This window comes from Oreochromis aureus, linkage group 14 (assembly GCF_013358895.1).
Source record: "Oreochromis aureus strain Israel breed Guangdong linkage group 14, ZZ_aureus, whole genome shotgun sequence".
Taxonomy (NCBI): domain Eukaryota; kingdom Metazoa; phylum Chordata; class Actinopteri; order Cichliformes; family Cichlidae; genus Oreochromis; species Oreochromis aureus.
The window spans coordinates 19,617,027-19,644,522 of NC_052955.1; the positions used below are offsets into that span (position 1 = coordinate 19,617,027).

Consider the following 27,496-nt stretch of genomic DNA (forward strand, 5'->3'; position numbering starts at 1 on the left):
GAGAAAGGGCCCTTCTGCACAAAGCTGACATAAACCCAGAAGTAAACTCAAACAAACCCCGAGCCCTGTTCCCTCTGCACTCATGCTGCATTGCCTAAGAGTGTGCAATGTTTGTAATATCACTCCAAGCTTAGTTAAGACCCTCGACCCCCACCCCCCTAAAAAGCAGTGTCTGCATGCAAAATACTTTGCTTTCCAATTACAGCATATCTGGCATGACATACCCTGCTCATCACAAAGCTCTGAGCTGTGCTGGGATAAGAAACAACTAAAAAAAAAAAAAAAAAATCACATCATTACTTGAATTACATAAGGGGACCACCGACCCATGCTGCATGCCCCAAATACGGCACCAGCCACTCTTGAGTAGGTACACTGTGGCTGCCGTCTGGGTCATTAACCAAACGGATGCATGTGCAGAAAAACAAATAAATAAAAATAATAATAAAGCATGCATGTTTACAGTTTGTGTTTCCCAGCAGCGCTAGTGGTCAGACCTTTTTTTATTTATTTTTTTTACTGGCAGTGATGTCAGCTGAGAGGGGTGAACGTGCAGTCATTCACTGCTCCTGTACCTGCAAGCTTTCAGGCACACCAGCTGTTGCTCGAACCGGAGCAGTCCAAGTGGCCGGTAGTTATATGATCCAAAGATGCTATTTAGTGCACGGTGCTGGAGAGCATTTCGCTATCTAGGGGTGTCAACTTGTGCATAAAAGTTATATAACTCCGCTAAAACAGTAGCACAAGTTAGCTTTCGGGCTAACTAGTTTGCTCACACACTCACCTCCGTCTTGGTTATGCGGTGTCGGGCCAACTTCACCACAGCGAAATTGCCCTTTCCTAAAGTGCGCTCGATGTCGTAAAAGCCCACTCGGACCGGACCCCGGATCAGCGGTTTTTGGACACTGTCAGCCATGACCATGCTGTTCTAAAACGGGACTGTTCAGTGGAAGAGTAGGAGGCAGCCAGACGTGCAGGGACACACGAGGGGCAGACTGGGGCTTACTTGAGCAGCTCGAGATAAAGACGAAAGGAAAACAAACCGCCCGCCACCGCCGCTGCTGCCGCCGCCGCCGCTCGAAGCGTGTCCATTAAAAATACACAAAGTTGATTTCTGTGTCGCCCTCGGCCGCCTGAACGCGACTGTGGCGACCCTGTCCGCTAGTGTGGCGATACGAAGCTGGCCATTTGCTGAGCCCGCGGGCTGTCACACCACGTTCTTCAGTACAATAGAGCTATAATATTTCAGCTTGAGGCGCCTCTATCAGCGACAGAGCACACGAGTTGACTTGCAAAGAGGCATCATGTTCTCCGGTTGACGTGTATTGACGTCAAAGCCATAGGGGTATTTGTACAGGGGGCGGGGCCACCGAGCCGCTCCACACTTCAGTGCCAATTGGTTGCCAGGACAACCAGACCCACCTCTTACGTCAACCGGTAAAATTGCTATTCTGAAATCTGTTTGCTCGCCTGCCCTTCTTGATTGCACGCATAGGTAACTTTGAAGTTTTTGCCCTGCAGGTGTTTAATAAGCTTTTGTCGGCTGCGAGTGAAAAATGCAGGGGGAGACAGGAGCTAAAAGCGGTCTGAACCGGCCTGAAAGCCTCCAGAGTGGGGTCTGCAAAAAAAAGTAAAAAATAATAATTTAAGAAGCAAAAAACCAAACAAACAGCTAGTGTTGCTTTTATATATACATATATATATTTATGTGTGTGTGTGTGTGTATGTGTGTGTGTGTGTATAGCTGATTAATCCAGCTATGCAACGTGCATTTCTAATCTATAACATTACATAATGGAATATACAGAGCCTCATATAAAATCAGACATTTTATCAGCCACAAAGAAACTTTTGTCAGCTACATGACAGCACCATCTGTTGGCAAAAGTAGAAAACTGAAGCGAGGCTCCATATTTTCCTTTTCCCCAGTGCTTGACTTATCACGCTTCATGCTTTCAAGCAGATCCCACCAGTATATCTATATTATTATTAAACAAAGAATGCAGCCAAAATATCTTAACTACACATCAGAAAAAGAAACTATCTTCATGTCTGAATTGCAGCACAGCTCTGCAACTGGCACTGCTTTTCTTCATGTTGTGTAGTGACAGTCAAACAGAACAGTGGATTGCTAAGCAGGCAGGCAGAGCAGTGCTCCAAAGGCCTCCGCTGTCACGCATCGACTTCCTGAATGTAAGAGTTCCAGATGTGCTTTTGGCATTTCCTGTCTAACATTCTCCAAGAACACACTCAGCCTCTCCTTACTGGGCTTGCTACATCTTTCCAAGACACCGATCCAACACCCACTCGGTGCACATTTAGAAAAAAACACAGACATTTGTATACGTAACGCAAAGAGTGATCTTTAAAAATGAACATGGAAATGCACATGCATTGATTAACGGTGTGATATATTCTAAAGTGGCCTCAAGTTTCTGTCAGATCAGTGGGAAAGTTGAACCTCGTGCACAATCAGGTGGAGTCAGGAAACCGCACAACTTTGAGGTTTATTTTGGCCACAGCAGTTCAGCCATCGGTGTTTCCTCATGTTCTCTGCTGGGCTCTGACATCAGAGACCAAACAGGAAGCCTTACACAGGGATGACACCAAAGTTCAAGTTTAGAGAAAAGGTCAAAAAAGTCCCTGGGTTGGAGTCTCCATCACAGCAGCAAGCCAACAAGCAAACCCTCTCTGTCTTCTGACTCATCATATCCATTGACATTATTTTAAAAAGAGAACCTGAGTAGTTTAATGTACAATTGTTTACAAAATGAGTAACCCTGTGGGGGTGCAATATTACAAGATTAGGCTAATTGCATAATCTGTTATGTCAGATTCAGCAGCACTGCTGCTCCACCAAGCTGACCTGAACTATTAATGCTTCTTTGGTTTCATTAATGCCTCCTAAAACCTCTAAGAACTTTAGTGCTGCTGTAATGTTGCATAATTTATTAGAGCTGAAGGTTTAAACTGAACAAAGGAAATAAGTGGGCACAAAAACGTGTTTTTCTTTGAGTTGAAACATAAAAAATTACTCAAAGCCCATTCCATTAGCTTAGCTTAGAGACCTGTGCACACATGACCTGCATCTTTAGCTGCTTGATGAATTGATCTTACCATTTATTCAGTTAACTTAAAATATAACACAATTTTTAAGGACAGCATTATCAGCAGTCTATCAGATGGCCTGCCTCTTTAGCCTGAATTACTTTAATACAGGACCAAAATTTGCCTTGAAAATTTGTGCATTCTCCCCAGACAATAAATGCTTTTGATATTCCACTTTAACTTTTCTGTAATATCTTCACCCACTTTTCATTAACCTTATGAAATATTGGAACCTTTATGACATGATTTGGTTATGAATTTTTGCAGTTTCCAGCCTATGCATTTCAGTGCATAGCCTGTAATGTAGTAATGCCACTATAAGATTAGTGGATTACAACAAGGGTCTCAACAGCTGTTGGATGGATTACTATGAAATTGTATACACACATCCGTGCCCTCTTCAGAATCACTTTGGCAGTCCTTTAACTTCTCATCCTTTTCTTTTTCAATCAGATTCGATTAGCTTCAGCTTTATTTAGTGTGTGGAACTAGTCTGCAATTTTGGGCATACTATGATGGTGAATATGGAAAACAATGTGTCTACATCTATCAGCATGCTATCACAGTGATTCACGGAGCTAACAGTGCCATTGGTCTGACTGTAACACATTTTTATTAAAACATCAGAAATATAAAGTCATGTGTAGGTGAATACTGAGTCATGGACAAAACATTAAGAATCCCTGTTTTATGGAATACACTGATTTGCAGACACAGTACATTCTACACGCAGGACTAGAAAATTGAGTGAAACCTGTGCAGATATGGCCAAGCTGCTTAGAAATCCTGCACCGCACAGTGTAACTGTAGTCTGTCTGTGGTTGACGGACATTTGCAGACACCGGTGTTATCCATAGATCTCATTTTCCACCCATCCAGTCTGACTGCGGCAGCGCCGGCTTTGAGCTCTGCAGGGCTCGTAAATGTCATTGGTGACAAAGCCGCTCTCATTGTCCACACACGACACATTCTCATAATCGTTGCACTGGGAGTCATGGGACGGAGAACCGGAGTACTTTGTCATGATTTCTGCTGCTATCCTGCTGTCCAGAGCAGTGTGAGGCAGTTTGGTAATGTCACTGTAGGCATAAGGTCCTTGCACAGGGCAAGATGAAGCTGTTGCTAGCACCCACTGTTTTGATCTGCTGGGATAGCTTTCTGTTTCTGTCTTCCTCCTAAATATGAAAGAGGGCCCAAGTTAAAATCAACAGGACATACTCATATAATCAAATGCATTTAAAAAAAAAAAAAAAAAAAAAATCTCTCATAGCTTTTTATAGTTATAGTTTTACCTCTTAGCATGCTGTTTGTAGCAAAAGAAACCAGCAGCTGCAAACAACAGCAACAGCAGCGCAGGGATAGTTGCATAAAGGATGTAGGAAATGTTGAGGGTGTTGCCAGAGAAAGATACTGCAAACAAAAGAACTTTGCTTGTGACACAGTGGTTTTTCATAGTTTCCCAAAACATACTGTGCTGACTCCGAGCATCAAGAATATTTTCTTTCCTTTCTTACCAGAGGATTCAGGTAGTGCTATTTTTATCCTTTCGTTACTTTCTGTGGTTGACAGTATGCTTGGAATCACAGATGGAACTAGAGAAACCAGAAAACAAAATCAACAGGTGCGTGTGAAAAATATTTTAAATGATTCGATTAGTCCCTAATTTATCTCTATCTATCTATCTATCTATCTATCTATCTATCTATCTATCTATCTATCTATCTATCTATCTATCTATCTATCTATCTATCTATCTATCTTGTTATCACATAATGTATGATTTCACTAAACTCACCCATAGATAGACTATAACAGCTGACGCATATGTTCTACTGCAGAGGACAGTTGCATTTTAATTTCTAGAAAATTTAGCAGTTAAAAAAAAAGAGTTCTCCAGAGAATACGTTTTGTATCTGTGTGTTCTTCATGTTTTATCTTTATATGGTTGGTGGCTGGATCCTTGGCTGCTCCAGTCTGCATACCAAATATGCTTAGGCAAGATACTGAACCTCAGGTTGCTCTCCAACGCATTTATCGGAGTATGAATGTGTGTGAAATTTAGCTAGAAAGGATTTATGAGTAGAAAAAAGTGATTTATGAATAGGTGTGTATGGGTGAATGATGCATGTAGTATAAATATCCAGCCCATTTACCATGTTTCTTGCAGAAAAAGTGTTTAAAAGAGGTCACAAGCATGTATAAATTTTCTTTAGCCTTTTATGTATTTATGAAGACTGTAATAATACCCAAAAGAATGAGGCTGCAGATATAAGCAATGAAAAGGGTGGCGGAGCTCTCCCTTAAAGTGATGGTGAAGAGCTTGGTTATTCAAATTGGATTTAGAGTAGAGCTGCTGCTCCTCCACATTGAAAGGAGCCAGTCGAAGTGGTTCAGGCATCTGATTAGGATGCTTCCTGCAGGTGTTGGTTGTCTCAAAGGACAATAAACAAAATGTAATCGAACATACAGAATATTATGTATAATATAACAATTTTCATGTGATCACATTACATGGAATACATGGTTGTTTTCAGAATGCACAGTACACAGCAGACGTGAGTACAGAGGTGTATCACCTTCTAATATTTGCATTTCTAAGCTGACAAGTACCTGCGTATGCTGTGTTTCTGTCCTCGGTAAATACTGGTACTTTTTCTGCAGAACAGGGAAATAAATTAGTGTTATTCAGAGGAAGAAAGCAATACATGGGTGAGACTACTAAAGGTTGCTTTACGGAAAGAAATGAGTCATTTTTTCCCTTCTTTTCATGTAATCAGCTATATTTTAATGTCGGTTGTAAGAAAACATACCGTTAAAACTCTTTCTGTTTAGTTTTAGCTGCTGGCAGCAGTGGATACATTGTAGCAGCGATCCCTAGACGATAAAATTCTAGTTTTTGTAGATTTAGGAACTAAAAAAACAACCAAGAGTACCAAATTTTAACATTTTCCAGGACTCTTAAGCCAGGACTCTAGATCACTAGTATTTGTGAGGTATACCAGCTCACCTTCTGGGTATTTGCAGACAAAGTTGTTCTTGGAGCTGCAGTTGTCATCATTCCAGTGGAACTGGAAACGACCCTCAGGTGTTTCAGAGGGCTGGTGATACAAAACCACGCACATTTCCTTACCGCACGATGGCTCATCCCAGTGCCAGTTCCTGCAACAAATAAGATGCACAAGTTTAGACTATACATCCATTTTCTTTCACTTGACTGCTGACAGAGACAGATGACTATTCTTACTAACACCTATGGGCAATTTACAATCACCTAACACAAACCTCATTAAACTGCACATGTTTGGTCTGTGAGAGAAACCTGTGGTACCTCAAGAGAATGGACTCAGATATAGGGAGAGCATGCAAACTCCACTGGTGGATGGTGGATTCAAACCCAGGACCTGCTTACTGTGTGGCAGCAATGCTAACCACCACACCACCGTGCTGTCCTGAGCTCAAACAGTGTGTCATTTATTTCTATCTCAATCCCAAATTCTTGCAATGGACATTAGACATTCCTTCGCTCCCACACAAACATCACCTAATCCAATATTTTTTCTGAGTCATCATTGAATACAGCCTTTTTCCACTTCCATCTGCAGCACACTGTGTCTCGGGGGACCACTCTTACTGTTTTCACAGATGCAGCTGAAACATTTACACAGATGAAAAATATATTTTAAAACAATGAGGAAAAACCTGAACTTAGCCTTGCTTCCATCCAGCCAGTAATACTGCGAGGGGCAACCTGGGCTTGACGTCCCGACGCTGTAACGTTGCGGGTTGCGACGGAGCCCGATCCAGAAGTCGCCATCTCCAGGCGCCAGCTGTTGTATGTACCTCTCTATCAGTCGCTGCTCACTTTCCGTCTCGATGCTTAGCAGCTCGCCTCCATCCAACCTGCAGGCCTGTCTGGCATCCTCAAAGGTCAGCCTTCGCCTGCTGTCGTGGATGTAGGACGCCTTGTAACACGGACGCTGTGTCCCGCTCCGGCATATTCTTTGCCCTGGACACCAACCGGGAGCATTGAGGAGAAAACAAGATGATAAATACAGGGTTTTTGTTTTCTGAACTCTTCCTGTGGTATCCGTGTGGCAGGAAGATTTTAAGCTGCTTACAGTGTCACAGACAAAAAATAGGAACCAGAATGTTTCGGTTGCATTGCCAAATTCTTTCCACTGCAATGTGGGCAGAGTCAACCAGATGGTACTGATATTTATACCTTTACTTTCAAGGGCTTAAAAAAGTTTTCTTTTTTTTCTACATCAGTCTCATTCCAGTAAAAACAATTTTACTCTCATTTTTTCACATTTCAAAATTTGCTGTCTCAACCCTCTGTATGTCCAGACTTAGTTTTAATCACTGTTTTTCTGACTTCCACATCCGTCAAACTTAGTGTGTCAGGCTGGTACATGATATTTTGTCATGGGAGAGAGCAGGGCAACCATATCAAAGCAGTCATCAGAATAATGTTTTTCTAGGTTTTCTAGATTTTTAGTTAGCTTACGCACACTTTATCCTATTGCATCTGATAAAAAGAATGAAGAAATATGAGACCATGACAGGCTGTTTCTATTTTCTTATATTAAAATGCACAATTGAATTTGTTGTGTTCTGATTGCAAAATCTGATTGCCTATACATTCCCAAGAACAATCGAAAACACGTGGCTGTGTTTCGCTGCAGTGCAAGGTTGTTGAAGTTTGCTAAAATAAAATAAAGAATAAACCATTTTTGTAAAACTGAAGTAAAACTAAGAACCAAACTTTGAAAAAGGGTCAAATCTGAATTAAATGACATTGTGTGCTGATAAATCTAACTAAAATAAAAACATACAGAACTTGTCTTCAGTAGAATCTGCAAGTTAAATCAAGATCAGCAAAGTCATTGCTATTTTATAACTACCATTAATTGATAGTAGTTATGCAATTAATTAATTAGTCAAATGTAATCAAGTTTCTTCATGGTGCAAATGTCCCTTGAGACTGGGTCATGTGCAACTTCTGACTTTCTCAAAAGTCACATCAAGATTTTGAGTGATACATCATATACACTAACCAGAACCTTCATTAGGCACTACAGTCATTAAAGGATGGACATGGTCACCAACAGTTAGGTAGACTGTGGCGTTTGAACAACACTGAGTTGGTACACAGGGACCCAGAGTGAGTCAAGAAAATGTCCCCCACACTTTTACACCAGCACCACAAGCCTGACCCACTGATAAAAGGCAGAATGGGTCCTTTCCTGCTGTTTACACCAAATCCTGACCCTGCAAACCAAATGTCACAGGACAAATCAAGACTCATCAGACCAGGCGATGTTTTTATAATCTTGCAAACCCCATACAAACTTCAACTTCCATTGCTTTTCTTAGACCGCAGTGGCACCTGGTGTGGTCTTTTGCTCCTGCCCATCATCTTCAAGGCTTTGATGTTCAGAGATGCTCTTCCGCATATCTTGCTTGTAAGGAGTTGGTATTGGAGTTATTGTTGTTTTCCTATCAAATCAAAACAGTCTGGCTAGTCTCTTTTGATCACTGGCATTATTTAACCAGGAAATCCCTTGAGATTAATATCTCTTTCAAGGGAAACATGACCAAAATATCAACATCTGCCCAGACTAGAAGCAACCCAAACAGCCCCAGAGTGACTGAGAGAAGTGCAAAAAGTGTTGCAACGGTCCCAGTCTCTTCAGCTTTTCACAATCAATTGATCCTAGTTAGCTACTTGCTGCACATCACTTATGCTAGCCTGGGAGAGACAAGGGATCAAACCATGGGCTCGAAATACTTCAGACTGGCTCGCAGCGGAGACTGTGAAGGGGAAAAACTACAATACTGCATAGGGATTTACATTTTTGGCGTAGTTATGGCTATTGTTGTGATTAGGCCTATAGTTAGCAGCATTATTGTATCCTTTTAGTCCTACTGATGCGCCATAGTACAGTTAAAGGTGTTAAATTATAATTCTTCCTCATATCAAATGAGTTCGTCCGCCTACTGCTGTGCTGTGAGTTTGACTGCTGTCTGTTTATGATTATAGCACACTCACACCGAGGACAAGTTTTCCAGCGGTTCTGGTTTAAGCCCGTTAACTTAAACATTAACAACAACACAAATGCAACTCATGGTCATTCACATATTATCGGAGCTTTCTCGACAAACAAAACAAAACAAAAACAACAAAACTCGTAAACTTCGGAAATAAAACTACTATAAGTTTTTGTTTTGTTTTTTTTAAAGGGAGTTTTCCCCACTTCGAAGGAAATTCTTACCATTAAGTTTAGAAGCGGATCCAGGGTGGAACAAAACGGCGATAACAGTGCCAAACAGCTTCATAAAATCCATCTCTACATGTTCACCTAGTGTGCTGGAATCGTAAATAAGATGCAAACTAGGGAGCTGGGATATGAGCTTGAGCTTCAGACCTCCGTGGTAAACAGTGATGACACAGAGGGAGCAGCAGAATAGTCTATTCAGTCTAAAAGTGGGTCGTCTTGCTGAAGGCGTGCATATGCCGTCTGCTGAGGCGGAAAAAAAGAAAAAAAAATCAGGAGGGAGAGACAGAGCACGATTTTCGAAAAAAAAAGAAAAGAAAAAGAAAAAAAGTACATATGTCGCAAGAAAAAATAGAGTTGGTGTTCTTTTTAGCTGTAATCACTGAGGTATAAGTCCTTGCAGTTCTTAATCAACAATGCAGAGTCCCATTTCATATATACTGATGCCATGATAGGATGAATAGAGTTCTTTGTGCATATCATGCGCGTTGTATTAAAACTGTTAATGAGTATCTTTCATTCTTTCTGGCTGAGCGCCATGTCCAGGGAAAAAACAGCGCAGAGGAGGAAAAAAAATAGGTTTACTTCAAAATGTGTTGCTCGTTAAAAGTAGAATTCAGTTTTTCATTGTGTCTTTCTGATAAACAAGTTGATTTGATATTATGCTGCTTTTTGTATTTTATTTATTTAAAAACATACTGCTCACAACTAAAGGAAATGAATCAGTAAGTAATACGTTTAGAGGAAAATGATTTAGACCACACTGTGAACAACATTCAAAGAGAGAGAAACAGTAAGGACACGAAGATTATTACAGAGTAAAAAATAAAGGGGAATTGGGTGGAAGAGAGCAAGGGATTGCCCATAAAACAGGAAAACAGGCAGTGGAGGAAGAGGAAAGTATTTTTTTTAGACCCGCACTTCCTGTTCATTGCTTTGGTCTGGTTTCCTTAATTTTCAGAGTAGAAATGACTGAGGTTAGACTGTCTGGATCAGTCATGAATTATGCAATGAAAATAAATCACATTTCAACGCCAGTTCCACCAGATATTTTTCTTTCTGGCCAAATTATTTCATCACTATTCTAAATGAATGTGAAGTCAGTGGCCCTTTCCAGGGTGGGAGGCTTTCTGTGATCAAGACGAACTGAGTGGGCTGAATTATATGCACTGGCCTTTGCAGCCATAAAACCAACTGAAGACTACGTACATGGTCACCCATCTGTTTGCTATCTTCACTTGCCAGTGTGCAATCAGATCACAAGACAAGTGCCCAATCTGCACCTGCATCAGGTGACTCCTTGCATCAAGAAGCATATCTGGACATGCGTTTTGATATTTTCTTAAGAATATTTTGATAATGCCCCCCATTTTGTCTTATTTTGATTTCACAAGTATTTGTTAACATATGACACACAATGTACCTGTTTCCCAACACAAAATCCTGTAAGTTGCACCTCTAAAGCCCCATGTTTGGTAAATCTTTCCTTCATAACCTTTTGGATAATGGTACACAAAAAACTGCACATTTCAACCTAAGTTGCAGTAACATAATGGCATATTGCTATATACCCACTACAGTTCTATTGGAAACATATACAAACACACATAAAGAAAACAGTTTATCTATGTGGATGGATGGATGGATGGATGGATGGGGAAAATGTAGGAAAAATAGAAGGACCCTCTTCTTAGGTCTTCCAGACTAATTTCCAGAGAGTATCCATCAAAGACTTGTACTTGCTTGTACTGTAATGCTGACGAGTTAAAATTCTTTTGGTGGCGATATGCTGAAAGAATCTGAGACATTTTTAAGGCATAAAGAGACTCACATAGACTCACAACACAGATGTTGGCTTCACCCTGTTGTCTTGCATGTCCTCTAATAACAGCTATCAACACATGACCTTGGAAGTGGAGTAAAAATACCATTCTGTGGAGAGCTGAGAGAGGACAGATAATCATAGGTTCATAGGCATGTGGTCTGCTACCTGGGATCAAGCAGTCTCGCTGGCTGTCTCTTTGTTGGTGACACAGCTGTGTCGGTCATGTGGGTATCTCTAGAGAGACTGAGCCTCTGGACTGATTTCCTCTCCTTCATTTTGGTCTTTTGCTGCCTGTGCAGTAAATTTGATTATTGGCTGGTGCAGGCAAACGTTTGTCATGTGATGAAGAGCTGTGACTGTGTGTTATAAATCCTGCCACTGTTGAGCCTCTCCTCACATCATCATTGAGTTTATTATCGGGCAACAGGCTTAAATCTTATTTCCTCGGCACAGGAATGCAACGTGGATAACTTCATGAGAGGACTCAAATGCTAGACTGTAAAGCAGACTTGTTATTCTGTAAACAAGTCCTTCAGGATTATTGCAGAGACACTGGCATATTCATCTTTTAAGTTTGTAAACATGAAAATAATATAGGAGGGACTATTTTCATAGCAAAGCTGCATAAAATACAACTTATAACTCTAACCCTCCTACAACACCTCGAGCTCAGGATCCACCTTAAATCCATCATCATGTTAGGCGATACTAAGCCTATTTCAAAGTACCAATTAAATACAATACAATAAAATAAATAAACCTGTGAATTTCACTGCTTTGCACAGCTTGTAATAAGCAAGGCAAACATAACGAATCGACTAATGTAGACTTCATTAAAAAAAAAAAAAAAATCGTACCTGAATTTTTCATGTATCACTTTATTGGATATTTATTAGAACTTTCTGAGTGACTCTGCTGGAGTGGAAGTTGGGTCTCTTGGTTTGAACTCTTCAGCTCTGGAAGATCACGAGTTGTAACCCAGACCCAACAACAACGAAGCATTTGAACTCTGTCTAAATTTGCCCAGCAGATGACACCAAACCACACAGAAGTAAGGTTAAGCAGCCACTCCCATTCATGGTTTAACCTGATTAAGTGTCCAGAACTCACATCAACTCAGCTTTTTTTCTTTACTTTGGATACCGAACTTAAAATAGAAAATATTATCCTTACTTACCAACTACACTCATTTTTTCCGACAACTATTTACTTTTAAGCCTGTAAACTAACACAGTCATGTTTTAATCTGTACTTATGGAAATATTTCAAAAGTAAGACCTATTTTAATATTTAAAGACACAGACTATTTTACATGCTTTTGTCTCTTAACATCTAGATTACTACAATGACTGTTTTACTTCCTAACCTACTGAATGACTGCAGACTATACAGAACTCAGGTGTCATGATTTATAGAGGGGCGATCGTGGCTCAAGAGTTGGCAGTTTGTCTTGTAATCGGAAGGTTGCCGGTTACAAGCCCCGGCTCCAACAGCCTCGGTCGTTGTGTCTTTGGGCAAGACACTTCACCCGTTGCCTCCTGGTGGTGGTCAGAGGGCCCGGTGGCGCCAGTGTCCGGCAGCCTCGCCTCTGTCAGTGCGCCCCAGGGCAGCTGTGGCTACAATGTAGCTTGCCATCACCCGTGTGTGAATGTGTATAAAGCAGTTTGGGGTCCATAGAGACTAAGTAAAGTGCTATACAAATACAGGCCATTTACCATTTAGAGCAAAGATACGGGATCACATCAGTATGTGTTGGAATTAATTTTAAGATTGTACTGATTATTTTTGCAGCACCACTTCCTACCTTGACTAAAAACTAAAGGGGACACTGCAGTCTTTAATTTGAACGGTCTTTTTTATCTCATACATTTCTTACCTGCGTTTCATTTACCTTGTAAATCAGTTTGTAATCTGAAAAGGTCCATATTTATTATTATTTATGAAAAATGATTTATTTATGTAAATAATTATATTTTTTGTACGTTACAAAAAAGTAACACATTACAGAAAATTTACAGAAAACGTTTACATTTATTTGGTAGAACTGGATTTAATACTGCATTAAAATGTGGTTAAACTTGAGAGTCGTGGGTTTCTAGTAACAAACCATCAGCCATTCCTGAAATCACATATTTGTTGCAGAAGATTTTTTGATGTCGAACAAATGCTTTTACTTTTGTTTACTTTAGGTACTGTTAAATAATATGAATTTTCTTGTGGGATCACTGCTTTGGTAGTTTTACTCATGCTTCTTCTTGGTGCTCCGACACTTGATGTGAGTAACACAATATCTGTTACCATCAAAAGCAACTGAAACCCATTCAGGATTTGCTTTACACTGTAAGATGATTACAGCAGTATGTCATAGAAGCAATTATCTATGTATTTATTACAAGTTGTCAAAATAAATAAAAAAATGAACCCTCTCCAACTACGAAGTATTACAAATGTTATTAAACATACAGGTTTCTCAGTTTCTTGTCCAAGTGATATTCTATATTCCCACCCAGAGGGGTTATCTGTAACAGTGGGGATTTTCTCAGCTGTACATGTCTGCAGAGTACAGTACCATCTCCTCACAAGCTTCCCAGCGTATCTTCTTTCCTCCAAATCTAAATCCTTGCCCTCTCTTGTGCCCTGGTTTTATACTTTTCTAGTGTGATTATGTGTCAGTAATCATTATAGTTCTTGGTGAAAGGAGCCATTAAAGCTGCACACAAATCATTGTTGGAGCTCACTGTCATGATTATCCTGTGTGGTCTGTGAAACATACCCTGCTAAAGATGGTGACACTACAGTTAATTTCAGCCCCCTGTTCTGGGAGCAATATATGGATGCATCAGGCAAGTTCATTTCACTGTAAAATTCACATATTTTACAGTGGTAGTGCTTCTGTTAAGCTTATCAAACGAAATGGGTTTGATACCTAATCTTAATCTATATAAAGATAAACATTAAGTATTAAGATTAACTATTAAATATTAAGATTAAGCCCCACATGTCCAGTGTTTGAGACACTGGTGGCTAAAGCTGACCCATTAACCTCTGGACATGTGACCATCATGTTCTCTGTTTTCTGTATATTATTATAGGGGCTTTGCCTTCAATATAAAATGTGCTGAGGCAACTGTTGTTGTAATTTGGCGCTATATAAATAAAACTGATTTGAACTGAATCATTCTACTTGCATAATTCACTGATGACTTTGCAGTCAAGGTCATTGCAGGAAAATTTTTTTTAACAATACAATGACTAAGGAGTGGAAGAATGGCCTGTGAACTTTTTCTAAACAAGTGACACTGGATAGAGTGACAAATGTTTTCTTTCACCTTGGGCTCTTTAGCAGAACACTAAGCTTCTTTTCTTCTATATTACTAGTGAACGATGGGTGTTCTCAGCAGTGTTGGGACTAACGCGTTATTAAGTAACGCGTTACAGTAACTACGTTATTATTGTGGTAACGAGCACGGTAACTAGTTATTATGCCAAAACCAGGAACGCGTTACTCGTTACTGGGATTTAGATAGGCTCGTTACTCGTTACTTCGTGTGGTGGCTATCACGGAGCTTCCACAGATTCAATAACATTAGCAAGTGGTGGAAGCCAGCAGGTGGATGAAGGAAAAGGGAGGCAAGAGGAGAGACCCGAAGCGGCCGCCGGTCCGCGTGTCAGGTGAACTGAACTTCAGGTAAGAAGTTATGACCTGCAGTCTATCTGAGTCAGATATAAACCAAGTTTAGGTGGAGTTTATTTTCGGTATGCTGACTCTTTCGTACTGCGTGCTAGCTAGCATGACGGAGTTTCTATACAGCTGGGTGGGTGCTATGTTACTGATGTTGAACTTTATTTTGTTCATACAGTTAATTATTAGAGTTGCCAACCGTCCCGTAAAAAACAGAATCGTCTGGTATTCAGAGAAAATATTACGCGTTTCGTACTGAGGTGAAAAGGAACACAGTTTGTCCCGGACTTCAGCTACAATGAAAAAGACACAAAGCTGAAGCTGCACAGCTGCCTCTTCTTCTCTCATTCTCTCCCGTTTCTACTTCAATCACGAAACTGATCAATGATCAGCTGATCGGCTTTTCTCTCTTGTTTGTTTATCGCCCACTTTGCGCCAGAAAGAGGAAACCAGCGGATGTCGCGCTAAACAACAGCAGCACGTTTAAGCTTGATCAGCTGTTGTTAGAATTTATTTAATATTACTTTCTAGTATCAGCTGATGTTTGCTGGAGCCACAGCTGTAAAGCTTCTGGTCATGATATCGGTTTGGTTATCTGGTGAGAGGGAAACATGCAGATGAAACCAGGAGATGTCCTTACTGAATCATCAGAGCTGAACAGGTGATGTAGAAACAGGTTTACCTTTTAGGTGACATGAATGAGTTGAAGGGAAGTTATGAACTGTTTCTGAGAGACAAATAACACCAGGATCCTTTTCTATGTAGCTGACAGCTGGTAACTGTGCAGGGGCGGGTCTAGCAAAGTGTTGCCAGGGGGGCAGGTAGGGCATTAACAGGGAAAGGGGGGCACAAAGAAATACTTTTCTTTATTATTCTCATTTAAAATGTCTCGCTTTTAAAAAAATAATTATCTGAGTCTTACAACAAACGATTGATAGATTGATACATATATACCATCAGAACAGTGTACATCACTGTCACAACAGTGTTTATTTTCATTCAAAGGCTTTATGATTTTTCCTATAATGGTGGGCCGGTCTGTAGTCAAAATGCCCGGGATGATTTTTTTTTGTCCCAGTCCAGCTCTGTATGCAGCTCATCTGCAGTCTGGTGTTACCTACATCTTCCTATTCAGAAGGCAGAATTTCCGAGTTCTGAGTACAATCAAAAGCACCACGACTGCAGTTTTTGTGTTGGATGTAAAAAGCAGGCTAGAATCATGGCGGCGGTCAACGATGGTCCAGGCGTGGGATTTCTCTCGTGGAAATGTGCACATTATTTTTTCCTTTCTATTGGTAGGTGGAACAGTGCACTTGTGGCAAGTAAGCAAGCTAGAAGACTGGCAATCTGGCTGGGTATCCAGTTACGGAAGCAACACATTAACAAGAGAAGTCTGAGTAAAACCAAAGTTACTTTCCCTAGTAACTAGTTACTCTGAAAGTAACGAGTAACTTGAAGTAACTGAGTTACTTTTTTAGAGAAGTAACTAGTAATGTAACTAAGTTACTAATTTAAAGTAACTTACCCAACACTGGTTCTCAGTAGAGTTGTAACAGTTGTGGCCTATAGGTATCTAGTCTATAGGCAATGCAGTTCTATCGAGATTGAAGTAAGTCTGACACGCAAGGGGAACTAACAGCAAGTTTTTAATACGCTGTTGTGGCAAGATCACCTTTCAAGCATTCATTGTGCATAATTCTCAAGAGATAAAGCCACTCTTGAAGCATGTAAATGTAGTCTTTTTGTTTTTTTTGCTTTTGGGTTTGAAATCTGATTCTTGAATTATTTGCGAGTTGATGGAGGATCTCAGTGATTAAATTTATGCATTGGCCGGGGTTCTGTTTTGTAAAATGCATTTGCTCTGCATGTGTTTCACGCATTGTTTTATTAGAAACATTAGCTGCAATATGATAGTGAAAAACCTGCAGATCTTCAGTAATTTTGACTGATTTTTGTAAGAAATTATAGTGGAAAATTAAGTAAGGGAGAAATGTGTCCGTGGCTCACTATGTCTGAAGTCAGTAGAAAAGTTTAACAACCAAATACGCACACTGCATCAAGGTTTAAACCTCACTTGCCTCATTGCAGGAAGGTGCGACAGCCGACAGCTATATCTAACTTCTGTTCTTTAATAATGATTTCTGATGGAAGAAACCTGAAACAACAGTTGCAGCTAACCTGCGGGAGCTGTGTCACACAAGTCACAGTACACAAAGATAGGGGAAAGTGTGTGTGTGTGTGTGTGTGTGTGTGTGTGTGTGTGTGTAGGGGTCTAAAATTAGACAAAGGGAGGGCTACAGAGTCACGCAACTGTGGTAGGTATCCTGAATACTATATAAGCCATATATCTCAAATACTGTGTCAAGCACCTGCTCAGGTATCACCAAGGTAAGACCCTCTTCTGGTTGTTGGATAGGTCTCCGCCTAAAATAAAGAATTATATATGCAGTACTGTGAAAAAGGATTGAGTCAATTGTCATCTTTTAAAAATACAGTAATGTGGAAATGGGAAATAGGTGCAATGATACATTTATTGTTAAGTAGTCTTCAAGAATAGTTCTCCAGGCGTCTTGAAGCTCAAAGCTTTTCTTTGGATGTTGGTTGCCTGTTGGTCAGCTCCATGTCAAGATGCCACTGATTTTCAGTCCAGTTCTTGTGTAAATTGGCAAACCTCATCCTTTTCTCCCTGTTTCCTTCCTTGAGAATGGTTTCTTGACAGCCACAATTCGACTGAGACCATTTCTGATGAGGCTTCAGTGAACAGTAGATGAATGCACTAAAGGGCCAGATGCATCTCTCAGGTCCTATGTCAGGTCGTTGCTGTATTTATCCAATTTCTTAAGGACATTATTTTCAGATTTTGTTCATGTGCATGTGCTGTAGATAGTTCTTTAGGCCTACCACTTCTTCTTTTGTCCTCCTCTGATTTTTTAAGGATTGTATACTGTGATATACCAGGCATGATACAATTTGAAATTGGCTCTCCGATAAGTTATCTGCTATTATCATACACTGTAAAATGTAATATTGTGTTTAATTAAAAATATTAAATAGGCTGAACTCAATTTTTATCAATTTGTTATTAGAACTCAATTTAAATAAGTTACCAGTACTTTTTATGCAAAAACGCTGATAAACTCCATTTATTTGAGTTGTCTTAACTTAGAAAAACTAAGTAAGCTGGAAGTTTTGCTTCTCAGTGCGGAAGGATGAAAGATGTGTTTTGAAAATGCCACGTGACTACCGTCCTCCTCCCTCTCGGATCAGTCCGCATGTTCACGGTGCATTTTTATGGAATATGTTGAGCAAACCTGAGAAGCGTCAGCTCAAGATATTATTGTTGTCATTGCTGTGGATCTTTACCTGATACACTGACTTGGTGAGTAAATGTTTACTCTTATTCAAACTGATTTTGTGGCTTCTCTTAGTTTAGCACTAGGTTTAAAATCTTGCTAGCTAGTTAGTGTTAGCCTAGCATTGCTGCTGCCGCTGGGCTCATGTTACTTAAAAATTAACACCACAGCCTTAAAAACCTTACATAAAACTATGTGGTGAAATTTTCTGTTGATCGTTTGAAATAAATAAGTGAGGTAAGAGCCCAGACAAAATTCTTCGGGAGGTGCAGCCGTTAGGGGTGGGGTAGGGTGTGGGGGTGGATAACAGAGCTCTCCGGCGTGGAAGCACTTTTGCAAATATGTGATATTTTGATAAATTAAGTAGATATTTGAGCATTACATAGCTACATTGTCGCTTGAAAATATCTTAAAAGGTTATTTTGTGACCCAGAAAGGGTAGTCTGGGGAAACGGAGGATCGCATTTGTCGCCACGGTTGTCGGAGCCTGTGCGTACTTGTAAGCGCGGCAATGGGGGAGGAGCGCCGCTGAAAAACTTATTACTTTTTCTGGGTCACAAAATAAACTTTTAAGATATTTTCAGGCGAGAATGTAGCTGTGTAAATTTCAAATGTCTGCTCGATTTATCAAGACATCACATATTGGCAAAAATGCCCCGACGTTTTCGGAGACTTCTATTATTTTTTTTTTTTTCATGCTTTGTGGCAGCTTTAGAACATCTGTGGCATCTATTAATGTCAAATCTAGCCTTTATTTAACAACATAAGCAAACTCTATGTTACAATGATTGCACAGCCATTAAGGATCAAATCAGTTTCTGAAAAATGTTCTGTTTTTCTCCTCTGCTTGCTTCTTACTGTCTTTGAGGCTCGGGACCAGCACTCCTGCTGTTGGACAGAAAGACATCAGTAAGTATTTTGGTTTTCCAATATATTAGCAACTGTCAGTGACATTTATATTAATCAGGCTGAAGTTTAATCATACTTTAGATCAGCCTGTTTTACTTATTGTTTTATTTGTGCTTTGGTTTGGGGAAGTTGTTTCTTTACTGATCTTTTCCTGTCTTCTGTTATTAGACTTGAGATATGACTGCACTATGCTGTTGCTGGTGACTCCAGTTAATTCTACAAGACATGCTGTGTAAGTAAACAAACAACAACAGTTTGGTCTGCATTTCTTGAAAGATCACATCCCCAAACTTAGTTTAGAGGGTCTACACTGTATATAGTGAAGTCTGCAAGTTTTCTAACAGCAAAATCTGTTTTGTGCCCAAAATCATTTTGCACATCATTAGAATGAAAGTTATTGGCCATGTTTGCATAGCCCTTTTTAAAATGATGCTTTCATGACATTATTGTGTGTTGGGTGGTGGTCAGGGCTATGCAGACTGACAATTGGGACATTGAATGTCACCTCCGTGGGGAGGGGCCTGAGATCGTCTAAATTGGAGTCTGTTCTATACCAAATGCAGAAAAAAATGTTTTAAGAAAGCAATTAAGTTCATGTTCCAAAAATATGATTGTTTGCTTGCAGGACACCAGGAGAGATGAGTCCTCCGTCACAGATGGTGTGGTCAGTGAAGATGGTCGCCTGCAGGTTCAAGCTCATTGCATCTCCAACCCACATCCACTGCCACTGTACTTAAGGGAAGTTAAAGACTTTCTTCTGCACCTACATTTGGATCACCTCGATCCATGACAGTCATTCAGGCAGTAATGCCTGGACTGGAAAAAAGCATCCTTAAAATATTACAACATTCCAGCTCCTGTGTTGGAATGGAAAACAAATGTGTTGTTTAAATTAGAGACTGCACTTGTGACAGAACAATAAATATTTTATTTTGATTATATAAGTAATGTAAGTACAAAACAAACTGTGGTAGGCCTAAACTTATTTTCAGAATAATTACATCTGAGACTTTGTTTCATTGTAAGATTATAACAGTGATGGCAATATAATTGTTTGTTGTTCAGCAGAACAGTGTCCAGTATGTTGGCTGTTATACTTTGTTGTGTTTGAAAATAAAAGTTGGGCTCATTTTAACATCATTACAAAAATTGTTGTTAATTATTTTTAATCACATTCAGGTTACCACAAATTGTTTTTTCATTTAGTTGAACTTAACATGTTTGTCAGTAGGTAAACAATTAGTATTGTACAGTCAGAAATATCAAGTTCTTGTTAATACTGCAGACTTGCAATGTATAAGTTGTCCTAACAGTCATCTTAAGTAAGCTTTACTTAGTTTTTTTGAGGCAACGAGTTTCCATAATTTTTTTGAGTTCTGGGAACTAACACGGCTGTACAGTGTACTCAAAATGAGTAAGTTGCCCTAACTTGGTCATCTTAAGTAAACCTGATCCAATTTTTTTGAGTTCTGGGAACAAATGAGTTTGTACAGAGTACTCAAAGTAAATAAGTTGTCCTAACTTAGTCATGTTTAGCTAAGCTTTACTCAATTTTTTTGAGGCAACGAGTTTCCATAATTTTTTTGAGTTCTGGGAACTAATTAGATTTTACAGTGTAGGTCAGTGAAATTAAAAAAAAACAAAAAAAAACAAGCATCAGAAAGCTAACCCTAGCCCAGAAAACTGCTCAAGACCACTTTAAAAGAAATTACAAAAGCGTCTGGCTTCTCTAAAGAAATGAAGTGTGGCTCCGGACCTTTCCACATGATTGTAGACCTTATTATAAACATTGGAATCATACTTGCATGTAAGAAAATAGGGGCATAAATTAAATGTTTGTTGCTTTGATGTGCAATCTAGCAGAAAAACAGCAACTTATTTACACATTTTTCACATATAATAATAATAATAATAACTGTTGCTACTGTTGTTTTACTCCTTTTACAGGAACTGCCATTATGGCTCTTTACCTTTGTCTCCCCCTGCTGGTGATGCTTTTGCAGCCGGTTCAGTGCCTCTATAACTGCTCCTCTGAATATCAAAGGACCCCAGGTATGTTTTGTGTGACTTTCACCAAATAAAATATCAGTGCTATGAAGAAAACAAAAATAACGCTCTTTTTAAAACCTTTTTTGGGTCCAATTTTGTTGGACATTTATCTAGCTGTACAAGATTTAGGCTTTAAACATGGCAGCCACTAAATCATAATCATTTAACCTTTTAATTCAAAAATAAAAAAAATATCACAGTATTAATATATAAAATTAAACAACAATTTAACTCCCAGGGTTTTTAAAATGTCTTTCTTTCACAGGCAACTCAGATCTAATGGTTCAATGTGGCACCAGCATGATTACCCTGGACATCAACCTATGCACAGTTCTGTGGGCAGGCTTCAATGCCACAGAGCTAGCACTGAATAGCCAGTATAGTAATACAGCGTGCCAGGGCTCTGTGGACACCAGTGTGAACCCTCCGGTCGTCCATTTCCAGCTTCCTGTCAACCAGAGTCAGGATAACTCCTGTCGCCAGTCTCTGCAGGTTATTGGATATTGGAGAATGGAGAGATTGACAAAAAAATGACACATATCTGGAAAATGGAGCTGCCAGATGTTAGCTATCCGGCTGCTTTTTGGGAAACTGTTTAGCAGCAAATATGAACCACGATCGTGTCTCTTTCTATCTTTCTTAGATTGTAGATGAAAAGCCAGACCCTACAGGTCCCTTCAGCAGCTTCTTGAGTATCCAGGCAGTTGTTGTTACAGGATACATTGACACACCTAGATCTAACCAGGGGCTGATCAGCTACTCCACAGATCTCTATTACCACTTCTCCTGCCGATATCCACTGGAATACCTTTTGAACAATACACAGATTGCAGCGTGAGGACCCTGATATACTTACTCTAGAGATATGTTAGTTATTGCACATTTATACAGTGAATCTAAAAGTTACCATATCTTTCTCTGTCTGTTTTGCATGTTTTCAATTATTTTTCTAGCTCCTCAGTCTCTGTGGCAACCAGCAACAATAATGGGACCTTCATCAATTCACTCAAAATGAGCGTTTTTAACGTAGGTATAAGTTATCAGTCAGCTCATGAGGACACAAATCAACTGTGTTTCTAATGACTTGGTTTACTCTGACACTTTTTCTAGGACTCTAACTATAACTCTCTGTTAGTGGTGCCTCCAACAGGACTTGAGCTGCGAACCAAGATATATGTGGAGGTCAAGGCTGATAATCTGACACAAAAGTAAGTAAATGCCTTTCAGATGCTCATAACGAACTCATCAGACTTCATTCCTGTTGATTCAGTGTTGTCTTTTTTTTAGTTTCAATTTGCTCTTGGATCGTTGTTTTGCTACACCCACCCCTTACAACATGTCGCAGAGCGTGCAGTATGACTTCTTCACTGGGTAAGAAAGCACACACAAGCACAGTGTAATTTTACATTAAGATATTTTCATGTCTCTAATAAAAAAAATCAAACGCTTTCCACCAGCTGCAATATAGCTAACAGGACGACTGTGATGAGCAATGGCGTCTCCAAGGTTGCCCGGTTTAACTTTGAGGCCTTCCGCTTTGTTCAGGACCGTAACCAGGCAAAGTCCAGCATCTATGTGCACTGCATGCTGAGACTCTGTGAGCCGAGCACATGTCAACAAATTCAGGTAGTTTCAAGTAACTTGAAAAGTCAAGAATGAACGCGTTCTTTGAAACACCAGAGAAAGTCATGGTAGAGAAAAAATACCACAGCCAATATTTAATAATATATATGTAACGCTGGACCCGTTAATCATAGGCAGGACACGAACGTACTGACAGCACTACTTTATTTTCAACTGTGATTATACTGTGGTTTTCATTATACTGGGACACAGACACTCCCGCTTTGCTGTCACGTCTGCTCTCTCCCCCTCCGACTGTCACTCTGAACATATTAAGAGACATCATCACACTCACGTCCCAGCACACCTGTTCAACCCCACCCCTGCGCCACCCCGGGAGCTCACTGCGTCACCCCTCCTCTGCAGCCGACCAGAGACCACACCCACGCCACAATATAATATATATTACTTAATGGTTTTATAGAACTTGGCAGGAAAGAGATGTTATTTCCACCAACAACACTTTGTGGTTCACAGCTGGCCCACTAAATCCCTGGGGCTGTATGCTTATCCCTATGTGTTTAATATTGTGTTAAATATTTTCAGAATTGTGCTAATAACAGAAGAAAAAGGTCTTTGGTTCCTTTTGGTAAAGAAAGCAGTGAATCAACTACCATTTCAGTCGGACCTCTTTACACGGCTAAAGAAGGTTTGAAACATATTTGTATTCTTTTCTTGCGATTTTCCAAGAATACTTAAGTTATAAAGTTTCTCACTTTCCATTTTTCTTTTCTTACTTTATTAAAGACTCTTCCAATGCAGAAGACAGTGAGTATACTTTAGTTAGACTCATAAATGCATCTTAATATTGTTTCATAATTCTGAAAGCAAAGTTAATTCATCTGTTCTTGTGTGCATCAGGTAATACCGTGACCTCAGGCAGCGATGGCCATAACATGACAGGCCTGATTGTGCGCCTGCTGTCCTGCTGGGTCTTGGTGGCTGGTTTGTTCTGAAGCTGTTTGATTGCACTGGACTGACAGATCAACCAGCCAATTCTCTTTGCATTGTCAATGCTGAAGCTGCATAGTTCTGTAGAGTGTGAGGTAAAATCTGATAATGTTGTAGTTTTCATCCTATCAAATATAATTTTGTATCCATACTTAGATGTCAGTTGTGAAGGGAAAGTCAAACTTGAACTGTAAAACTTGAACTACTTATGGCAGTAGAAATAAATTTTGATGATACTTGTCTACAAGATTTTTTTTCTGTAAGATGTCTTCTACAGAATCTCAACTGCTTATAAGCAAATGAAATATATGCTTTAAATAAATACAAACAAACAAACAAACTCAGAGACTCTTTGACTGACATGCAATAATTAATTGACAGAAAGAACGGGTCATTTGTACAGTGTCATGAATAACTTTACTCCCAAAAGACAGCGATATATATACATATATATACATATTGACAATTCCTCACTCGGTCACATACAGAATGAAACAAATGCATCAAATTCACACATTCAGACATATTTACAACATACTCACTGTGCTGCTACAATGGCAACAAACAAACAAATAAATGAAAAAGAATAAAGATTTCTGTTGTCACTGCATTGACTGCATAATCTCCTGGATCAGAGCTGAGAGCTTAACTGAGAAGTCCTCCCGCAAAGAGCCACTTTGGAGTGTAAATGAAGAAGACGTCGCGCTGGAGGCTCTTGGGACCACGAGCTCCTTTTCCAGCCCTGTAAACAGCCTTTCCATTCGGGCTTGAAGCACTTGGACCTGCATGGATGCATTTTGGCAGAACTGCTCTATGCTACCTCTCACTTCTGCAGTATGAGGTTGTGCAGATTGTAGCACTGCAGAAAGCTGTACTTTCAGGGCATCCACCCTGCTCTGTGCCTCCTCTTTAAGTGAACTCACTTTCTGTCCCAACTTGGAGCTCATTTCCAGCCATACATTTGATGCGCTTGGCTCTTCTTCTTGATCGCTAGTCTGTTTTAGTTGTTCAATCACTCCACTTGCTTTGGTATAAAAGTCACTGATGGTGTTAGCAAACTTAAAACTGCTGTGCTCCAGGGATTGGCTCATTAACTCGAAGGCTTCCTGATACAGAGATGGACTGGCCTCCTCCTGAGCCTCAGCTGTGTCTAAAGCCTGTAGATAGAGACTCAGCTGGCTGCACAGATCTTGGCTGTTGCTACTAAGAGAGCCTTGGAGCTGCTGAGTCAGGGGAGTTAAGCGTTCCCTCATGCTGGCCAGACGGGAACTGAGATGCGCCGAAGACGGGGACAGCCTCTCTCGCAGCTCCACCAGCTCTTGACGCAGACGGATGCGCAGGCGCTCCGACTCCATGGCGAGCTTGCGCTGCATTTCCTCTGCCACAGGGTTGTCATCATGTTCCTGGTTGTAAAGTGCACTGCTGTCTATGCTGCTCTTGTAAACCTTTCTGCAGAAATCAAGAAAGAAGAACTGAATTATAACGTGTGAAGACAGGTTATATGCTACAAAATAGTAGTGAGCAAGTATTTATATTTGCATATGTATTTAGACACTGAAGATATTGTCGTTCATGAAGACAACTCACTGCAAATCTTTTGTGAGGTCTGCCTTGTCATGAGCTTGGTTGGTCTTTCCATCAGACCAAGTTGGCTCTCTGCTGTCACTGTGTAGTGGGTATCCTATAGTTTAAAAAAAAGCATAAATCTACATAAATAAAGAATCACACGGCAAAATGAAGAAAAAGGAGGAAAGGAGAAGATAAACATACCTGAAGTTGTCAGGAAGGACACGGCAAAGATTACAACTTTTAAATACATGTTCATCTTTCTGTAGAAGGACAGATGATAGAAAAATATTGAATTTTACCCTCAAAACATATAACTATAAGAACTTTTCAATATATTCCTCTCCCAGTACAAAAATAAGCACATTATGCATGTAAGTATGTCTTTACCTGAGTATCAGGGGTGTGTGGACTGACTGCTCATCTCATCTGACTTATAAAGTCCTTGTTATCAGAGCAGCTGCCCCAACTCTGCTTATGTCAACAGTCAACACGTGGAGGGTCACACTGATGATAGAACAACATACATACATACAAACACACACACATACACACACACACACACACACACACACACACACACGGTGATGTCATGCCTATAACTGTTTAGCTGTTATAAAACGTACCCAGATTTTTTGCCGCATTATTGAAATGAAATTAGGATTGAAGGATTGGAGAGGATTAAAGAATTTAAAAAATAACAATAAAAATGTTTCCAGCAAAGCTCAACAACACCTTTGGAATCTTGAGTGAAAAAAAGCCTAAAGTAAGTTAGAAACAGACCCTGCACAGAAGAAGTGGCCTACACGTCTGCAAATGCTTGAAAGTGTATTACACTTGTAACCCTAATAGCCAGCAAACTAGTGAAAAGAAAAAATAAAGAGTCTGATTGTACTGAACTCATTCTTGTTCTCATTTGATTAGATACCACAGTAGCTTCTGGCCTCAGACACTCATTTCAATACAGTGTGGGATGCAATTTGTATACTATAGTTGGATTTATAGCAGAAAAATGGAAGTAAGATGTGTATGCTATAGGTTGTGGCTACCTTGTGATTCAGAAGCCATTATTTCAAGTAACAAAGGTGTAACCTGGCCTATTTATGGCAGCGTTTTGTACCTTTGCCCCTTCTACACTGTCACGGGAGATAACTGATAACATTTGGAGCACCTAAAAGCAGCTTTCAAGATTATACTTAAAGAAGTCTGATGTCCATTTTATGAATTACATGAACACCTTTTCACCCAAGCTAGCTAGCTAGTGCTAGTTTCAACCTGTACCTTAGCGTTTGCATGCAAAGTTTAGACAGGATCTCTTGTTTCAGTCCATCTACCCCTTTTGTAAAAATATTTTCACTCCTGGCTACAACCCCCAGCAAGAAAAGGGTAATTATCAAAATGCAAAAACAAAGCCTACAAACCCAGTGGGTAAGTTTACACTGGACAAGAGGCAGCTAGCTCAAAGTTCACATTATAATGAACTAGTTCAGATTGCATGTCTACATGTTGTTTAATGAAAGGACAGCACAGTGGTGTGCTGGAGTTTGAGTCTGAGAAGCCACCGACCGCCTAGCGCTATTTGGCACATTCTCCTTGTGCTTGCAAGAATCTGCTCTTTGCTTAGTACCTCTTTCATTCTTTTGTTCTAAAAGGCCTTAAAGTGTCTTTGTCCTCACCTCCATGCTAAAAAGCAAAAAGAGGAAGAAAGCTGGGTAATCTGTGCAAGAGGTAAATGTCAGTCTATAGTTCATGGAAAGGTCTCATTCCTCCCAAATGTGGACATTTTACCTTGAATTCTTGCAGTCAGTGCTATGGCGCATAGACTGAATAACAAAAGGGGTTTGGATTTATTAGGGTGACCCAAAACAAGTTTAACAAGTTCATTCGCAGACACATGTGAACTTCGCCCTGATTTCTGTCTTTTTACGTCAAAGGCCCATTTTACAAGAACCCAGACTACGTGAATATTTGCACTGAGTAACTTGTTTGACTTGCAGTCAAGGTTATGGCTTTTTATGCATCATTCTCGACGAAAAGTTGTTTGTTGTGTGTTTTGTAGTCTTTAAATTGTGTAAGAGTTCAACGAAATGCGTTTTGGACCAGCTCACCAAGCTTTGGTTTATCATGGATAGCTTTGGATGCTTGACAGAGA

General features: G+C 39.9%; 5 protein-coding genes across 9 annotated transcripts in view; 2 read left to right on the plus strand and 3 right to left on the minus strand.

Moving 5' to 3' along the window:
• sik2b (salt-inducible kinase 2b) overlaps nucleotides 1–1,305 on the minus strand; it is a 49,314-nt gene extending 48,009 nt beyond the window's left edge. For both annotated transcript variants that reach the window (XM_031749893.2, XM_031749892.2), the window contains exon 1: nucleotides 785–1,305. In XM_031749893.2, coding sequence (XP_031605753.1) covers nucleotides 785–922 — 138 coding nt within the window. In that variant the 5' untranslated portion in view covers nucleotides 923–1,305. The remainder of the gene's footprint in view (nucleotides 1–784) is intronic.
• Nucleotides 1,306–1,588: 283 nt separating this feature from the next.
• Nucleotides 1,589–24,003, plus strand: LOC116328164 (zona pellucida-like domain-containing protein 1). 3 transcript variants are annotated; one of them, XM_039598038.1, is made up of 11 exons: nucleotides 1,589–1,630; nucleotides 21,103–21,207; nucleotides 21,470–21,696; nucleotides 21,848–22,038; nucleotides 22,158–22,230; nucleotides 22,315–22,412; nucleotides 22,492–22,575; nucleotides 22,662–22,830; nucleotides 23,374–23,476; nucleotides 23,575–23,595; nucleotides 23,689–24,003. In XM_039598038.1, the coding sequence occupies exons 2-11, from the start codon at nucleotides 21,114–21,116 to the stop codon at nucleotides 23,781–23,783; spliced, it is 1,155 nt and encodes a 384-aa protein (XP_039453972.1). In that variant the 5' UTR covers nucleotides 1,589–1,630; nucleotides 21,103–21,113; the 3' UTR covers nucleotides 23,784–24,003. The 3 variants fall into 3 exon arrangements, with proteins under 3 accessions (XP_039453972.1, XP_039453970.1, XP_039453969.1); XM_039598036.1 differs by lacking the exon at nucleotides 1,589–1,630 and adding an exon at nucleotides 14,849–14,899; XM_039598035.1 differs by lacking the exon at nucleotides 1,589–1,630 and having other exon boundaries at nucleotides 20,719–21,207.
• laynb (layilin b) lies at nucleotides 2,489–9,794 on the minus strand. Of its 2 annotated transcripts, XM_039598039.1 has the most exons (8): nucleotides 9,384–9,794; nucleotides 8,498–8,607; nucleotides 6,808–7,114; nucleotides 6,116–6,267; nucleotides 5,719–5,763; nucleotides 4,623–4,700; nucleotides 4,401–4,518; nucleotides 2,489–4,283 (listed from the first exon to the last, which is right to left on the minus strand). In XM_039598039.1, exons 2-8 carry the CDS (start codon nucleotides 8,562–8,564, stop codon nucleotides 3,956–3,958), a joined length of 1,095 nt encoding a protein of 364 aa, XP_039453973.1. In that variant the 5' UTR covers nucleotides 8,565–8,607; nucleotides 9,384–9,794; the 3' UTR covers nucleotides 2,489–3,955. The 2 variants fall into 2 exon arrangements, with proteins under 2 accessions (XP_039453973.1, XP_031605735.1); XM_031749875.2 differs by lacking the exon at nucleotides 8,498–8,607 and having other exon boundaries at nucleotides 9,384–9,791.
• Nucleotides 24,004–24,135: 132 nt separating the features above from the next.
• zgc:162608 (uncharacterized protein LOC100037332 homolog) lies at nucleotides 24,136–25,846 on the minus strand. The gene is made up of 4 exons (XM_031749887.2): nucleotides 25,735–25,846; nucleotides 25,549–25,607; nucleotides 25,366–25,459; nucleotides 24,136–25,227 (listed from the first exon to the last, which is right to left on the minus strand). The coding sequence occupies exons 2-4, from the start codon at nucleotides 25,601–25,603 to the stop codon at nucleotides 24,381–24,383; spliced, it is 996 nt and encodes a 331-aa protein (XP_031605747.1). The 5' UTR covers nucleotides 25,604–25,607; nucleotides 25,735–25,846; the 3' UTR covers nucleotides 24,136–24,380.
• An 877-nt stretch (nucleotides 25,847–26,723) lies between these two features.
• si:dkey-103g5.4 overlaps nucleotides 26,724–27,496 on the plus strand; it is a 32,282-nt gene continuing 31,509 nt past the window's right edge. The window contains exon 1 of the mRNA XM_039622378.1: nucleotides 26,724–26,772. The gene's annotated coding sequence lies outside the window, so the exon portion shown is untranslated. The remainder of the gene's footprint in view (nucleotides 26,773–27,496) is intronic.

Coding starts and splice junctions, on each gene's coding strand:
- laynb (XM_031749875.2), bottom strand. CDS start 9,456: ATGGATTTTATGAAGCTGTTTGGCACTGTTATCGCCGTTTTGTTCCAC. Junction 6,268..6,807: donor GGAAGCAAGGCTAAGTTCAG/GTTTTTCCTCAT, acceptor TATTTGTTGCAG/GAACTGGCACTGGGATGAGC. Junction 5,764..6,115: donor TGTCTGCAAATACCCAGAAG/GTGAGCTGGTAT, acceptor CCTGTTCTGCAG/AAAAAGTACCAGTATTTACC.
- LOC116328164 (XM_039598035.1), top strand. CDS start 20,988: ATGTTTGTTGCTTTGATGTGCAATCTAGCAGAAAAACAGCAACTTATT. Junction 21,208..21,469: donor TGAATATCAAAGGACCCCAG/GTATGTTTTGTG, acceptor TTTCTTTCACAG/GCAACTCAGATCTAATGGTT. Junction 22,231..22,314: donor TCAAAATGAGCGTTTTTAAC/GTAGGTATAAGT, acceptor CACTTTTTCTAG/GACTCTAACTATAACTCTCT.
- zgc:162608 (XM_031749887.2), bottom strand. CDS start 25,603: ATGAACATGTATTTAAAAGTTGTAATCTTTGCCGTGTCCTTCCTGACA. Junction 25,460..25,548: donor GTCCTTCCTGACAACTTCAG/GTATGTTTATCT, acceptor TTTAAACTATAG/GATACCCACTACACAGTGAC. Junction 25,228..25,365: donor GACCTCACAAAAGATTTGCA/GTGAGTTGTCTT, acceptor TGATTTCTGCAG/AAAGGTTTACAAGAGCAGCA.